The 17,074-nt window shown below is 43.4% G+C and overlaps 1 protein-coding gene across 3 annotated transcripts in view; it reads left to right on the top strand.

Annotated features, from left to right (window-relative positions):
• The window catches only part of CDK14 (cyclin dependent kinase 14), a 527,195-nt gene that overhangs the window by 196,814 nt on the left and 313,307 nt on the right, over nucleotides 1–17,074 (top strand). For all 3 annotated transcript variants that reach the window (XM_075922396.1, XM_014569231.2, XM_075922397.1), the window contains one exon: nucleotides 1,986–2,065. In XM_075922396.1, coding sequence (XP_075778511.1) covers nucleotides 1,986–2,065 — 80 coding nt within the window. The remainder of the gene's footprint in view (nucleotides 1–1,985; nucleotides 2,066–17,074) is intronic.

Below are 17,074 nucleotides of genomic sequence, written 5' to 3'. Positions count from 1 at the left end.
ATTATATCATTTTTTCTACTTCCATTGCTAGTCGGTGATAAAATTAATGGAATGGGTAGGGCTAAAAAAAGAACATAATTTATTTAATATACCCCCTTGCTAATGCTTTCTCTCCCTATTTACCAGTCTTTGTCTCTTGTTGCTTTTCCCCCACTGTCCCATCTCCTCCACTTTACTAGTAAAACCAGCCTCCATATCTCATTTGTCTGCTTCTCATACTGCCTTCCACATTGCTGTCTAGAAATGGAACACCTCTCCTGGCATAGGTGTGCAAAACTTTCACACTCTTCTCATTGAAACCCCTTCAGAAGAATCATTTTCCTGCACCAGCTAAATGAAAGTAATTAATTTAATAATCTACTGTTCTAATTTAATTTATGTAATTAAACTAGTAATTTGTTTGGAGGATGGCACGGTTTAAGGACAGTGAAAATGAAGGGAAAAAAAGACAAACCAGTATGAAACGCATAGGCCATGTGTCTGAGCTTGCCACTTCTACTTGTATCTCATGTTCCTCTGCCATGCCCTACTTCTGTCTTTGTCTCTTCAGATTTTAACCTCCTTTAGGGCAGAGACTGTTGTCTTCAAAAAAAGACACCGGGCACATTTCGTTACCACAATCTAAATACAAAGAAATGTCAGACATTAATAATTGGAACCCGCTACTGAACACTCCAATTAACTTAGTCCAACGAAAGTTTCCATTGATGACTAGGGACTGGGATGCGTGGGCTACCTTAAAAGGGGCCTGAGCCTTTTTAAGGTGCCTTGGGTTTTGTATGTTTGTACAATTCCTAGCACGTGGGGACCAAGGTAGTTGATGCCTTTAGGTGCACTCTCAATATACATGTTAAATTCAACTAATAAATAGAAGAACAAAAATACAGTAGTAATCACTGTCATTAAAGATTTTTAAAAAATAACACCTGCGGGCGGAGCTGAATTGATGGTTTAGATTAGATGTATGTGTCATCTTGCTGCAAAATTCAGAACAACATATTCTAAGGCTCAGTGCAATAAGTTGCCTCCTCAACTTCTAGAGCATGAAAGCTCTGTCACTCTCCTGTGTTCTTCAGCTGCAAAATTGAATTTTCTTGTAGAAAATTGTAACAATGATCCTGTTTACCAATGGCACAATCCCATTTTAGGTAAGCTGGCCACAACTATTCTTTTCAGACTCAGGGACTCTTAAAGTTTTAATGCAGGAGGATGCTTTTGAGGAGATGGGTGTCGAAGATGGTGTTGGTCATCCGACCAGACTTCATCTGGATAAACTGCCTGAGCAGACTGGGCAGTTTAGGCAGAAATTTCATTTAAATGTTAAATGCTGGAAACTTATTCAGTTTAATAGAGCTGAAAAGAAACAGACATCTGTTGTGAGACTCGATCCTGGGAGCACGTTATTTTAAACCCTATAAATGCCTTTATAATAAAAAAACTAGGCGGGGCAGTGTCCTCAAGAACATATTTTAGGGAACAGTCTTGCGTTAAGGGGAAATGGGCAGAATGATGTAACAGATATTTTCCACCTCAAATTTCCATGATTCTTGGAAAGTAATAATTGTGGGGCATCATTCAGGGAGAAGAGAACAATAAATAGAGAGATGGGCATACCATGTGTGGAATGATTGATTGAAGTTCTGTTTGGATTTAATGATCAAAGAAATAAACCATATTTTTACAATACGACGCTTTCTTTAAACAAAGCCTCCAGTCTAGTGCCGTGTTAGAAAGGAAACAGAGCCTGACTCATAGAAAGCTGAGATCACTTCTTGGATTACATGAATGTGAATATTTAAAGCTGAGGCTATGAAGTGTTTCTTACTGTGCTGTGAATGAATCACTGACACTGACAGGGAGAAACTAAATAATACATGATAGGAAATAAACCCTGTTATACGAATATTCATTATTTTACCTAATTTTGTGTTTCTCATTTTTGTCTTCCTTCCCCTTTACTCCTCCCTCTCCTTTCTCCCTCCCAGGGTAAATGGGAAGTTGGTGGCATTGAAGGTGATTAGGTTACAAGAGGAGGAAGGAACTCCATTTACAGCTATCAGGGAAGGTATGCATTCGTGTTTAATGATTATTCATGTTTTTTTAATTGCATTGCACTCATTCTCTTCAATGCCATACTATACTGAATAGCTTGAGATTTTAAACTATATGATTATTTCCCCTGTAGGTAGGAGACGGCTGTGATACTTTAAAAATCAAAACCTCCCTACAATGTGGGAGTTCATGTTTAATAAAACAAATCTGTGCCTCTGAGGTTTGGCTTGTCTGAGAACTGCTTTTGGGTACGAGTGACATACTAAGTAGAGTGTGTTTTTTGGGGGAGGGGTGGGGAGGTGCAGCTATTACTGGTACAGGTTGGACCTCTCAGAGCCAGGACTCCCTCATCTGGCAGCATCGGACAACAGGTATTCCTGGACCAGGGAGTCCTGGCTGGGAGCCCCAGTGGCAAGAGGGCTGGTGGCTCAGAGCCCTCTGGGGCTGGGACCATTGCTGGAGCCCTGGTAGCGCAGCAGAGGTTGCGGCAGCCCCAGTAGCAGGGCTGGGGACGTAGCAGCTGTAGCAGCTCCAACAGCTGGGCTGGGGCTGGAGACGAGGAAGCCCCAGTAGCCAGGTCTGGGGGGCCGGGCCATAGCAAAGTGGCAGCATAGTAGGGAGGGCGACTGGTGCTGGCAATAGGGAGGAATGGCAGTCTGGGGAGCCGGTATCAGGGGACCTCCTCTGGTCCAGCAAATTCCCTCCTTCAGACCCAACCTGTGTGATATGTTGGGGAAATTTTCTTGTTGTGAATCAGCACCTAAATAAGATGGAGTTCACTTTTTGCTTTGATGTGGCCATGCTCATATAGAACACATGTCTGCATTTGTTTTGTCTGCGAGAGATATGTAGGTTCAGGGACAAATATAGAAAGCTCCATAAAAACAAGATTCATTATTATCTTTTTAAAAGAACTGGCTGTTTATGCTTTTGGTTTGTCTGGCTCCCCACATATCTCTGGACTGCCTGGCTTAAGAATGACTCTCTTCTTCCTGAGAGTCAGAGGTCTGTCTCATGCTTTCTGCTTGGCTGCTACAAGTTCCTTTGCAGAAGTTGCTTTGCGTGCCTTTTTTAAATGGGCCTGCTCTGTCCGGGCTTCAGCTTTCTGCCCAGGGCCCCAAGGATTCTAATGTTGGCCCTGATATCTGGTTTATTTTGGCAAATCCCCTGAAATCTGTTTTTGGCCCCCTCCAGAACACCCCAGACCCCTAGCTGAGAACAGCTGATCTAAAGTAGTCTTGGAACTCGGGTCTGGGTCTGCACTGAGTTATAGTATATCAGTTAAGAGTGTGACTTTAACCAATATGAGTTGAAAGGTGCCTTTTACATGTGTAACTTGCTTTCCTTCACAAGACGGAATAAGTTATACTGATATGAGCATTTATACTGGTAAACTGTGAGGTGTGTTGCAACTTTAATTATATTCCTATATATATTTAAAGCAGGAAACCTTTCTGGGATAGAGGAGCCCCACTATCAGCCTGACTTGAAATACTTACTCTAAAGCCGCTATCTAACAATTCATGTACTCATGCATAAGGCTTGAAGAGTGAGCACTTGCCTGATTTTAATGGGACTTCCTACATGGTTCAAATTATGTGTGTTTTTGAAGTGCTCTTCTTTAAATGGCAGTCTTTACTGGGACCTCATCCAAAGCCCCTTTAAGTCAATAGGACTATTCCTATTTTCTATGCAGTAGAACAGTGGTCCCCAACCTTTAGAGGCTTCCGGGCGCCCGGGGGTGGGGCCACTCACATGCCGGACGCCCGGGGCGGGACCGCGCGTCCGGGGGCATGCCAGGGGACGGGGATGCCCTTGCACCCGATGCCGGTGCCAGCATGTGCCCCAGGGCTGGGGCTGGGGCTACCCGAGCACCTTGTGCCGTGGGCCTGGGGCTGGGGCCGCCCGAGTCCTGCGCACCCGGCACCGTTGCGTGTTGCGTGCCTGGGGCCGGCGCCTCCCATGCGTGGGGCCGGCCCAGGTTGTCGGCGGGCGCGCACAAATGCCCCAGCGGGCGCCATGGCGGGGACCATTGCAGTAGAACCTTATACAGGGTTGTGGAAGCCATTGGCACGTGATGGAAATCAATTTCTGTAGTTCTTGTGTGACGTGGAAGCTATGCATGGGAGGGGGCAGGGAGAAGGAATTCATTTTTTAATTTTGGGGTAAATGCAAACTTTAGCTAAGACCAAGAAAAGGATAGAAAAATACATTGAAAAATCTAACTGAAGATGATGTTTTCAGGATTGAGGCAGAACTATACTAGGCACATATAGTTTTAGTTATAGTAATACAAATGGAAGGTAGAATAAATACTTGATATTAAACTCTTGGAGAGGCCTGATATACTGAAGAGTAAAATGTGAAAAGGCTGGGAGGCTGAGCTACTTAAACCTTCTTAAAGAGGGGTTTTTTTTTTCTTCATCTCCATCTGCTGATTAAAGAGTGCAGCCCTACAATTCAGACTGGATTGCAGGAGGTAGAAAGCTACAATTTAGAGATGAGGTCAAATTCTAATTTCAGTTTTTATCCATATAGTAGTGTTGATCTAATCAAGCCAAAAATGTGTTTCATGAGCCAAAGGAATGCATGCAGGCATACAAGTTATACACACTGACTTTGTTCCAGAGCTTTTCATAATGTAGATACCGGTTGGTTTTTATTCTTGCCGACTCATGCTCTATTTTCTAATTTTACATCAGTGTATCAAATTCAGGCAAAAATCCAGCAATTTATAAATTAAAACTAGTATAAATTAATTGTTTAACATTTCTTATGACTCATCCTGCAGAGCTGTGGGGGAAAATAAAATTCCTGCATTGTGTTCTTTCTGTTGGAGATGTTGTGTGATGCTAATTAAGGGGAAGTCACAGACTGAAATCTTGAACAGTACTCATGCTGAGGAAATTTTGTAGTTGGCTTGTGTGTAGAGAAGCATATTGTTGCCATTGTGACAGCAACAGAATGAGACTCAAAGGAAAACAAGGGAACTGGGAAAAAAGATTGAATTAAGAAATACACCAAAATACAGCATTTGAAAAACAGGGACATATGATTGGGGAAGAAAAATAATTTAGACAAAAAGGGAAGAGAGCAGAGTAAAAAACAATAAATATAACAGAGAAACAAAAAAAAAAACATAAAAAAGCAGGGAGTGGTAATTATAATTTTTGTCATGTCCCTGAAAACTTCATTGAAAACAGGTTGCTGAGAGAGTAATTTTGTAGACAAAACACATTTCTATACGTCTCTTTCTCTTTCCCATTCTGACACAGAGGTACATTTGCATGAAAACAGGATCATGTCTGCAAGAGCTATCTGTTCTTGCTGTCTGGTTGCCTCTTGAAGTCATAATGCCAAATTCAGAAGTGACTCTAACTTGCACGTTCTGTTTTCCCTGCCCTGTCTTATGCTGCTTTACAATTGCAGACATGAAAATTGCTGGGTCCCTGTCACCTCTGAAATTAGCTCAAAACTGATTTAATTTGCTTCCCAGAAGCCTGAAGAGAGGATTTGAAGAAAAGCAGCTCCAAAAGGATGCAAGTAGTGAGGTCAAATAAGCTACCCCTTTAACCTGCATCATTTGCCTGAGTACATGGCATGTGAATTACATCAACTCACCTCTCTCATCCCCTCTGAATTTGGCCTACAGTATTCTGTTTCACACAAGTGCCCAGTGAATGATTTACTTATTTTCATATAAAAGCAGTGTTATCCAATGTATATTTCTCAGTGTTAAATGTGGCTCAGACTTTTTCAATATAGCAATTGCTGCATGGAAGTATTGATATCAATAGGCTCCTCAAAGAAGATCATATTAAAATCACTACAGCCAATGTTATAGTTTACCAGCTCAACCTTTATCTCCTATGGAAGAGCCATTTAATTTCCTGTAATATGCTTAACTGAACCTCCTGTCTCCTAGATTAGCTGTTGAATTGTGAAATGGAAACTGTTTCTAGAAATAATTTTTCTTGATCATTCCACAATTGTTACCTTACTGGGTATCTGCATAAGTGAAGTTCTTTATGATCAATATGAAAGCATTTTTGCAGATCTTTTTTCCTATGTAGTTGGGTAGACAAACCTTTCTAAGGCTAATGACCAGGTTACTTTGTGAAGTTAATTCATTTACTATAAAGTTCCTTTCTTTGGCATGCTTTTAAAATTATTTAATCTCCATGATGGCCATCTCTCATGGCATATGATATTGCTTGTCTTTTTTTCCCCCATAAATTACCCATCTCTATCTCTAGTGTCATCAACTTTGCTGTATTTAACTTAATTGATTATTCTTAATTAAGCACAATCTTGGTATTTCCTGAGCTATATCTTTCCAAACATCAAGAAAGCAGAGATAACACTTAAGCAATTCTTATGACACATCAGTTTTTATAGTTAAATCACTTCTGTTTAATCCTGAAAGATGCATTTATCTAATTTCCATCTAGCTTTGGTTACTCAATTTTTTTCTTTATTTTAATTTTTTGTATAATATATAATTTAGATAATTATATAGGGCAAGGGCTGTGTTTACCTAAATGTAGGTTGCATAGTATAATGGGTCCCCAGCCCAGAAGGGGATCCTCAGTTGCTACTGCATTACAAAACACTTCACCTAAGAAATGTTCTACCATTGACACTGCACTTCAAGATCACAGTGAACTTAGCATAAGTATAGTAAGTATCTGTTATGGGTTACAGGTATGAGTAATTATGTAAATTTGTATTTTTTTGATTTACATGAGTGAAAATATTCTACTGCAAATAGAAAGGAAAAATTTAAAACCGAATACACAGGTAGGAGTTCAAATATATGGTCTCATTTATGACTCCTTCCACTTTTTTCCTCAGAGGTGTAAATCAACCATTTGATCTACAGATGTGTTAAAAAAGCTAAAAATAGCAAAAATACAAAATGTATTTTTTTGTAAAGAATTTAAATATACATTTTATTGTCTTTTGTTTGACATATTAGCCCGTTTTTCAGTCAAGAAAGTTAGAGACAATGGCAAAAAATATTTCACTTTCATCCATAGTGTGAGTGTCCTCCAAAAAAGTAAAAGTTTAAAAGCTTAGAGATTGCCGGGAGAAATGTCCAAGTCCCATATCATGCCACAAACCACACACAATGCCTGTTCTTTGAACTTGGAAAGTTCAAGCATACAAAATAATTCTCCAGCAGACTTCTTTCTCTGGAGAATTGATGTCAGATAGCAACTAAACAGAAAACACACCATTTAATAGTGTTCTGGTTTTCTACAGAAATAATGTATTATTTCATTGTATGTTCAGTTATCGGATACACAGTTTTATAACAATGCTGGTAAAATAACAATCAGATTGTAAGCATCTAAACTAGAGGACAATATGTAACAGCCAGTATGAATTTGTCAATAAAAAAACATGTCAAACCACAATTTAATTTCCTCCTTTGGTAAGGTTATTGACCTAAGGGATGGGGGAGAGGATGCTATAGGCAAGATGTACCTTGATTTTAATAATGGTTTTGACACAGGTCTACATCTCATTCTCATAAGCAAATGAGAGAAATGGGTCTAAATGAAATTACTATAAGATGAGTGCAAAACTGGTTGAAAGAATAGTTATCAATAATTTGCTGTCAAACTGGGAGGGTTCTATAAGGATCTGCTCTGTATCCAGTACTATTCAATGTACAGATGGAACCTCTCTCCTCCAGCAATATCTGTGGTCTGGCATGATTTTAGTTAGCTGGATGTCCAATTATCATGGGAGTGACCTGGACAGATTAGAGGATTGGGCCAAAAGAAATCTGATGAGGTTCAACAAGGACAAGTGCAGAGTCCTGCACTTGGGATGGAAGAATCCCAAGCATTGTTACAGGCTGGGGACTGACTGGCTAAGTAGCAGTTCTGCAGAAAAGGACCTGGGGATAACAGTGGATTAGAAGCTGGATATGAGTCTACAGTGTGCCCTTGTAGCCAAGAAGGCTAATGGCATATTAGGGTGCATAAGGAGGAGCATTTCCACCAGATCTAGAGAAGTGATTATTCTCCTTTATTTGGCTCTGGTGAGGCCACATTTGGAGTATTGTGTCCAGTACTGGAGTGCAGGACCTACGAGGAGAGACTGAGGGATTTGGATTTATTTAGTCTGCAGAAGAGAAGAGTTGGGTGGGGAGAGGGGATTTGATAGCAGCCTTCAACTTCCTGAAGGGAGGTTCCAAAGAGGATGGAGAAAGGCTGTTCACAGTATTGATGGATGGCAGAACAAGGAGCAATGGTCTCAAGTTATTGGCAGAAGTCTATAGAACAACTATTTCACTAGGAGGGTGGTGAAGCACTGGAACGGGTTACTTAGGGAGGCGGTGGAATCTCCATTCCCAGAGGTTTTTTAAGTCTCGGCTTGACAAAGCCCTGGCTGGGTTCATTTAGTTGGGATTGGTCCTGCCTTGGGCAGGGGGCTGGACTTGATGAGGTCTCTTCCAGCTCTGATTCTATTATTCTAAGTTTCCCACAGTCCCATAAAGTTTGTTTACAGCTGCCAGTCCTGGCTCTGTGTTCTGTGCTATTAGTTAGCTCTAATTTACCCCTAAATGTCTTCTAAGAGCCCAGTATGCATTACCCTAAGTAATGACCTCCCGTGGTCTAGCAAATTTGCTGTCATTCTGAAGTCCATTAATAGAAGTTTTGTAGGTAAAACATAGGACTTATGGGGTCTTTTCTACTCAGTGCTGGCAAGGCCTGAGGTGTACTATGTCCGGTTTTGTACACCCCATCTTCTTTAAAGCAAGGGCACATTGAAGAGCTTCTGAAAGACAGACAGACGACGAACGATTTAGAAAACCTGACCATGAAACCAGGTTGTTAAAACTTGGGCTTGTTTACCACTTGAGCAAAGATGACTTGAGGTAGGGGAGGATAACCTGGTAAATGTTCATATTTTTGAAGGGCTGGTAGAGAGAGGATAGTGAATAATTGCTCTACTAAAGGTAGAACCAGAAATAATTGGTAGAATCTTTTAGCAAAGAAGATTTAGGTTAGATATCAGGAAAAACTTTTTAAGGGTATGTCTACACTACAGTGTTATTTCAAAATAGCTTATTTCAAAATAACGCGTCTACACAATATTGTAACACACTCCCAGTATTACAGATGTAATAGCATTTTGCTATTTCGAAATAGCACGTGCACACTGAGTGGACTCTGAATCGCATTTAAGGCTGGCTGGAACCAGTTCCAGCAGGGCACTACATCACGACTTACTGTGTGGTGCTGCTGTCTGAGGCTATCTGTGGTCTGTGCTTAAAGGGACACCCGCTCCCCTCCTCTCCCCCCAGACAGCCAGTTCTCAGGTTTCCCTGCTTGCTTGTCTACCACGATGAGGGAGAGCAAAGCGTTTTCTCTGTGCATGCTCTCACTTGGGACACCACAGTATTCTGCAGCATAGAGCCAGAGTGCCCCTCTGGTGCTTCTCTTGGACGTGTTGCTGTGAGCCTGGCTGCACTTTCTGTAGACTGCCATCCGGGAGGTCCATCGGGGGGCTTTCAGTATCCAGGAGGCTCTGCGGGAGAGCTTTCACCCTGAGGAGCACTAATAGCCTCCCTGATCTGCCCCACTGGGGTCTTGTGCCTCATTTCTCTCTCACGTTCTTCCACTTACCCCTCCCTAACGTCAAATAAAATACTTGTACTTTCATGAACACAAACTCTCTTTATTTAACAAAACTGGGAAGTGGGGAATGAAACTCTGGGGAGACTGGGGAAAAGATGCGGGAAAGGGGAGGGGAAACCTGGGAGGAGGGAGCTGGAAGGGGGAAAGAAGGGGAAGGGGAAGCTCAGGGTTGGGGGAGTCTTGCCAGACCAACTTGATTGTTATGCACACCTGCTTCTGGGTTCGCATGTGGCCTTTGGTGGCCAGGCTGGCAGCTATCCTGCCATAGAAGGTCACATTCCTCCATCTAGTGCGGAGATCATGGATGTTGACTCCCCCCCCCCCCCCCCCCCCCCAAAACCTGAATAAGGTCCATGATCTCCAGCCTGCACCAGGAAGGCGCCCGCCTTCTCTGGGCCCTGGTAGGCTCCTGGGAGCTGGCAGACTGCTCCTGGGGAGCGGTGGAGGGCTGGCTGCCAGTGGCTTGCTGGCTCATGTTTTGGGGCCTCTGGGTCGGGGCAGTGACTGGAGCTGGCATAGGCACTGTGGACAGAGTCTACCCCTTTAAGGGCTCTGGGTTGAGGCTGGAGTGGCCAACAGGGCACCCTGGGAAGGCTGGAGGCCCCCTATTTCGATATGTGTCTACACAGCACTTATTTTGAAATAGCTATTTTGAATTTGGCGTTATTCCTCATAGAATGAGGTTTACCAAATTTGAAATAAGCGCTCCGCTATTTCCATTTAATTTCGAAATAACAGTTTGGCTGTTTAGATGCTAGTAAAATTATTTCAAAATAACCGAGGTGTAGACATACCCTAACAGAACAGGTAAGTGCTGGAATAGGCTTCCAAGGAAAGTTGTGGAATCCCCATCTTTGGAGATTAAGAACAGGTTGGGCAAATACCATTGTGGGGTCTCCTAAATATACTTTGTAAAAAGCGACAAGGAGTCCTGTGGCACCTTATAGACTAACAGATGTATTGGAGCATAAGCTTTCATGGGCAAAGACCCACTTCATCAGATGCATGTGGTGGAAATTTCCAGAGGTAGGTATAAATATACAGGGCAGAACAAGGCTACAGACAATGATAGATGTGCAGGCAGATGCATAGGCAGCTAGTTATATGGGCTCGTGGTGCCTATGCTCCAGCAATATTCAGAGCTGGGGGCCCTGCTCCGCTAATATTTGGTCTCTCCCCCAGCCCTGGAGTGTCCCTGCCAGAATGAAAGCTGCTCGTGCTCGGTGTGCTGAAACACCGTGCAACAGCTGAGAGGGGAGATGCCAGGGCGTGGCGTGGCGTGACGTCACGGCCTGGGACTTTAAAACAACGCAGCCCAGCTCCAGGCCCAGCAAGTGGTCTGGAGCCCCGGAAGCAGCTGGGGCCCAATCACAGACTCCAGCGCTGCAAACTGGAAGGAAGAAGGTGGAGTGGGGTGGGAAGGGGGAAAATAGGAGGAAGGGGTGGGAGAGGAAGGGGCTTGTGCTGTGTGCAGGTCAGGAGAAGAAATGGGAAGGTACCAAGGGACAGGTTGGAGGAGATACAAATGCCAGGCACCCAAGTGGAGACTGAGAAAAAGGGCAGGAGGGGAGGTGTGAGTGGGGACAGGGTGATGTTAGGAGAGGATAAGGGCATTGAGGGCTGGAGGGGGAGGTGCTGGGAGAAGGCTTGAGAGAAGGGGTGGGCATGAGGAACGTGGGGATGGAGCAATCGTGTGAGGGCTCTAACTCAGGAACCAATCCATGCAACAAACCTCAGTGCCAACTGTATCGCTCATATCTACACCAGCGACACCATCACAGGACCTAACCGGATCAGCCATACCATCACTGGTTCATTCCCCTGCACATCTACCAATATAATATACGCCATCATGTGCCAGCAATGCCCCTCTGCTATATACATTGACCAAACTGGACAGTCTCTATGTAAAAGAATAAATGGACGCAAGTCAGATATTAGTAATAGCAATATACAAAAACCTGTAGGAGGACACTTCAGTCTCCCTGGACACACAGTAGCAGATTTAAAGGTAGCCATCCTGCAGCAAAAAAACCCTTCAAGACAAGACTTTAAAGAGAAACTGCTGAGCTACAGTTCATCTGCAAATTTGACACCATCAGTTTAGGATTAAACAGACTGTGAAGAACAAGTACAAAAGCAATTTCTCCTCTCTTGGTGTTCACACCTCCACATCAGCTGCTAGAAGTGGGCCTCACCCTCCCTGACTGAATTTAACTTCGTTATCTGTAGCCTTATTCTGGCCTGCATATTTATACCTCCCTCTGGAAATTTCTGACAAACGTAAGAACATAAGAATGACCGTACTTGGTCAGACCAAAGGTCCATCTAGCCTAATAGCCTGTCTGCCGACAGTGGCCAGCACCAGGTGCCCCGGAGGGGGTGGACCGAAGACAATGATCAAGCAGTTTCTCATACCATCCATCTCCAGCCTCTGACAAACAGAAGCGAGGGACACCATTTCTATCCTCTGGCTAATAGCCTTTTATGGACCTAATCTCCATGAAATTATCTAGCTTCTCTTTAAACTCTGTTATAGTCCTAGCCTTCACAACCTCCTCTGGCAAGGAGTTCCACAGGTTGACTACGCGTTGTGTGAAGAAGAACTTTCTTTTATTAGTTTTAAACCTGCTACCCATTAATTTAATTTGGTGTGTCCTAGTTCTTCTATTATGAGAACTAATAAATAACTTTTCTTTATTCACCCTCTCCACACCACTCATGATTTTACAGTACACTTCCGATAATCCGGAACCTATGGGATTTAGGTGGTGCCAGATTATCAAATATGCCGGACTATCAGGAGGTACTATAAGCAGGTTATATATATATATATATATATATATATATATATATATATATATATATATATATACTGTATACATTATACATTATATAAAATGTTCTTAACCCTTTATTGTACATACTGTATACAGTATATTGTAATGTTTATTTTTTTAAAGCCTTTTTTACCTTTTTTGCTCAGTTCAGCTGCTGCCGCTGTAACCTTGTGACTCTTTTTTTGCCGAAGCTCACTCACTAGGCTCTTGCCATTTTGATGCCGGACTATCAGGAGTGCCGGACTATTGGATGCTGGACTATTGGAGTTTTACTGTATATACCTCTATCATATTCCCCCCTCAGACTCCTCTTTTCTAAACTGAAAAGTCCCCATCGCTTTAGCCTCTCTTCATATGGGACCCGTTCCAAACCCCTAATCATTTTAGTTGCCCTTTTCTGAACCCTTTCCAAGGCCTAAATATCTTTTTTTGAGGTGAGGAGACCACATCTGTACACAGTATTCAAGATGTGGGCTTACCATAGTTTTATACAGGGGCAGTAAGATATTCTGGGTCTTATTTTCTATCCCTTAATAATTCCTAACATCCTATTTGCCTTTTTGACCACCGCTGCACACTGTGTGGAAGTTTTCAGAGAACTATCTACGATAACTCCAAGATCTCTTTCCTGATTTGTCGTAGCCAAATTAGTCCCCATCATACTGTACGTATAGTTGGGGTTATTTTTTCCAATGTACACTGATGCGCATTAAATTTCATTTGCCATTTTGTTGCCCAATCACTTAGTTTGGTGAGATCTTTTTGAAGTTCTTCAGTCTGCTTCTGTCTTGACTATCTTAAACAGGTTAGTATCATCCACAAACTTTACCTCACTGCTTACCCCTTTCTCCAGATCATTTATGAATAAGTTGAACAGGACTGACCCTTGGGGGACACCACTAGTTACCCCTCTCCATTCTGAAAATTTACCGTATTCCTACCCTTTGTTTCCTATCTTTTAACCAGTTTTCAATCCATGAAAGGACCTTCCCTCTTATCCCATGACCATGTAATTTACACATGAGCCTTTGGTGAGGGACCTTGTCAAAGGCTTTCTGAAAATCTAAGTATATCTACTGGATCCCCCTTGTCTGTGGGTCTTTGCCCACGAAAGCTTATGCTCCAATACAACTGTTAGTCTGTAAGGTGCCACATGACTCCTTGTCGCTTTTTGCAGATCCAGACTAACACGGCTACCCCTCTGATAGTAAATATACTTTGTTCTGCCTCAGCGAATCAGTGAAATTCACACACATTCAAAGTATTTAGATATTGCCAAACCTACATTTTTAACTGGGAAAAATATTTGGTAAAAAAATATTTTGCCCAACTTTCCCTTCATAATTTCTATTCTCCCTCCCTCCCCCCCCCTAATTTCTTCCATCTGTACTTCCTTCTGCACCACTGCAGGTTTTTGCAATATCTGTCCTTGATTTTTGTTCTGAAGTGTGTGACCAATGGACACTACTGAAGTGACTGGCTGAAACAGGCAGTTGCTAAGCCGAGTATTTTGTCTGGCTGAGGAAAATGGTTGCCTCTCTTGCCATCAGTTGGCCAGTTTATGTGTCTCCTCTCTGTCTATGCTTCCAATCCTTCTTGGATGCATTGCAGAGGACACTGTACCATCATGTAGCACGGCTTCCAGTTTTCCAAGCTATGCTGTGCTGTTTCCAGTGTGCTGATGAAATGGTACAGCCTCGCTTCAGTTTGCTAGAAGTCCTGGAGAGTGGTGCACAGAGAATTAGTTTAACACTCCATTCTAGGCTTCTTGCTGTTCATAGGCCCAGTGCAGCATTCGTGTTTGTCTCCAAGAGCATCTACGATGTTTTGAATCCTTTGGGCTGTGGATGCAAGATGATGATATTTCCCTTAAAAACTATAACCTGCATTTTAAACAAACTCAGCTGCGAACTGTTTAATCAGAGAAACTCAGATACGGCAAATGTCTGAACCTTGTTTTTCTCCAAATTCTCATACCTAAATCTACTTCTCTCAATATATATTTTTCTCCCCAGAATATCTTACCCACTGATTGACTAGAGAGTACATACCAATTTAATCTTTAATGCTTTTTAAAGTGAAAGCTGTGACCTTCCTTTGGCATGTGTTGGTGCAGCTCAGGAAAGACAAGAATGTGTTGAGATTTTTTTTAAGTGCTCTTTAACATCTTTTCAGTGTCAGGAATCTTCTCCTCATCCTCTCTCACTTTAAAATATGATAATCCTTTTGCAGACAGTCCTGCTTCCTTTGGAGGAGATATTCTGGTTTCTTTTATATGCATTTTGAATATAGGGTTGCCAGATACTTTCACAAAAAATCCCAAACATGGTGGGGAAAAAAATTGGTTGGAAAAAACCTCTAAAATTTGGGAGACCAAACTTGTTAAGCAAAAAAAAAAAAAAAACCAACCATCGGAGACCGAACTTGTTGAGGGGAAAAAAGAAGTCCCTGCGCCTTTAAATTTCCCCTTTTCCCCTGCTAGCTGCATCAGGGGAAGAATGTTCCCACCAGTCTTCCGTCCAGGAAAAACAGAAAACACCAGACATTTTACATTTTTTTTTTTTACCGGACAGAAGATGCGATTACCGGATTGTCCAGGTGAAAACTGGACACCTGGCAATACTATTTGAATATGCTGTATATGGAATCTTGTGCTCATTGCAATTGTAGCACATTACAGATTGGTTAACTCAGGACACCATTAACATCTGTCTCTCCTCCCTCTAGAATGCCAAATAACCTCATGATTTTGGCCCAAATTGGAATTCTAAGTGTTGCTAATTGATTTTTTTGTTTGTTTGTTTTCTGTTGTCTTACTGTAGCCATCTGTGTTAGACAAGTGTAGCGTTTTCTCTTATTTTCATTCAATATAAACATCTGAACTGTTCCTTCAACCTTGATTTTGTTGAAATAGCTTTCATCAGCCCTTTAATTTGGTATCTCTCACCCCTTGTGCTATACAGCATGGAGGGGAGAAAAAATTATGGAAAAGCTGCCGTTGAAGCACATGGACCAAAAAGACAGTTTATGTAGAGCGGTCCCTCCCTAGTGTCCTGGCCACAAACCTAAAAATGTGCGTGGTCCCTAATTGGTGTGTGTGTGTGTGTGTGTGTGTGTGTGTGTGTGTGTGTGTGTGTGTGTGTGTGTGAGAGGGGAAGAGGCATTCTAAGCAATGTTCAGATTTAGCCGCCTTATATACTGGCTAAAGCCTACATAAAATTAGAGGACATGTCCATTCTGCTGAGAATCAGCATTAGCTTTCCTCTCTGTGACCCAGCCTTCTTTTGAGGGACTATAGCAGCGTTTCTCAGTGAGAGTTGGGACCACTTTGGGGTCAGAATGGTCCCAACCCTGTTTTAATGGTGTCACCAGGGCTGGCTTAGACTTGCTGTGTCTTGGGGTCCAAGTCCCACTGCCTGGGGCCAAAGCCCTAGGTTTTAGCCTTGGATAGCATGGCTCAAGTTACAGGCTATTTGCCTGAGGCTGAAGTCCTTGGGCCTGGGTTTTTCTCCCGCTTCCAACCTGGGGTGGTGGGATTTGGGTGGCTCAGGCTTCAGTGTCTCTGCTGGGGGTCATGTAGTAACTTTTGTTGTCAGATGGGCATCGCAGTGCAATGAAGTTTGAGAACTCTTGGCCTAGAGGATGCAGGTGCTGGCGGGAAGTAGATTGTAACAGATGAAAGTCCAACCGTGCTCTTGTTGCTTGGACTGGAAGAGAATACTGAGGGGGAGACCACCTGATCAACCACTACAGGAATTCTTGTGCATCCAGCCATTATGCAGCAGGCTTAGGTCTTGACACCACCCAGCGTGCAAAGCTTTTAGTGGTATATAACAATGTCCCCTAATCTTAGGGGGGCCTCCAAGCTAGTGTTCCTTTGCTGTGTCTATTACGTGTGAAAATATTCTGAGCAACAGTACAGGCAGTCCCCGACTTACGCGGATCCGACTTATGTCGGATCCGCACTTACGAACGGGGCTTTTCTCGCCCCGGAGCTCGTGGGCGGCGGGACCGCCCAGAGCGCAGCGGTCCCGCCACCGCGTCCTCCGGGGCAAGAAAAGCTCCTCCGGGTCTCCCTGGTGTGCTGGGGGAAACTCCCCCAGCACAGCAGGGAGACAGGAGCAAAGCCGCAGAGGCACGGGACTCCGCCGCCTGTGCGGCTTTGCTCCGGCTCAACCTGGTCTGCTGGGGGAGGGGGCGCAGCTAGTGCGCCCTCCCCTCCCCCCCCCCCCCCAGCAGACCAGGCTTTTGTTGTGGACACCTGGGGTAGAGCAGCTGGGGTGCTGCCGGGTTGGTCCGGGGGGGGACCTACTCGGCAGCGCCCCAGCTGTTCTGTCCCAGGCTCCAGATTCAGCCGCTGTTGAAACTGATCAGTGGCTGATTCCAGGAAGCTGGGGGCAGAGCAACTCTGCCTCGGGCTTCCTGTAGTCAGCCGCTGGTCAGTTTCAGCAGCAGCGGCTGAATCTGGAGCCAGTTCCGAGTTACGTACAAATTCAACTTAAGAACAAACCTATAGTCCCTATCTCG

This window comes from Pelodiscus sinensis, chromosome 2 (assembly GCF_049634645.1).
Source record: "Pelodiscus sinensis isolate JC-2024 chromosome 2, ASM4963464v1, whole genome shotgun sequence".
NCBI classification, from domain to species: Eukaryota; Metazoa; Chordata; order Testudines; family Trionychidae; genus Pelodiscus; species Pelodiscus sinensis.
This window is presented reverse-complemented; position numbering and strand designations above follow the sequence as displayed.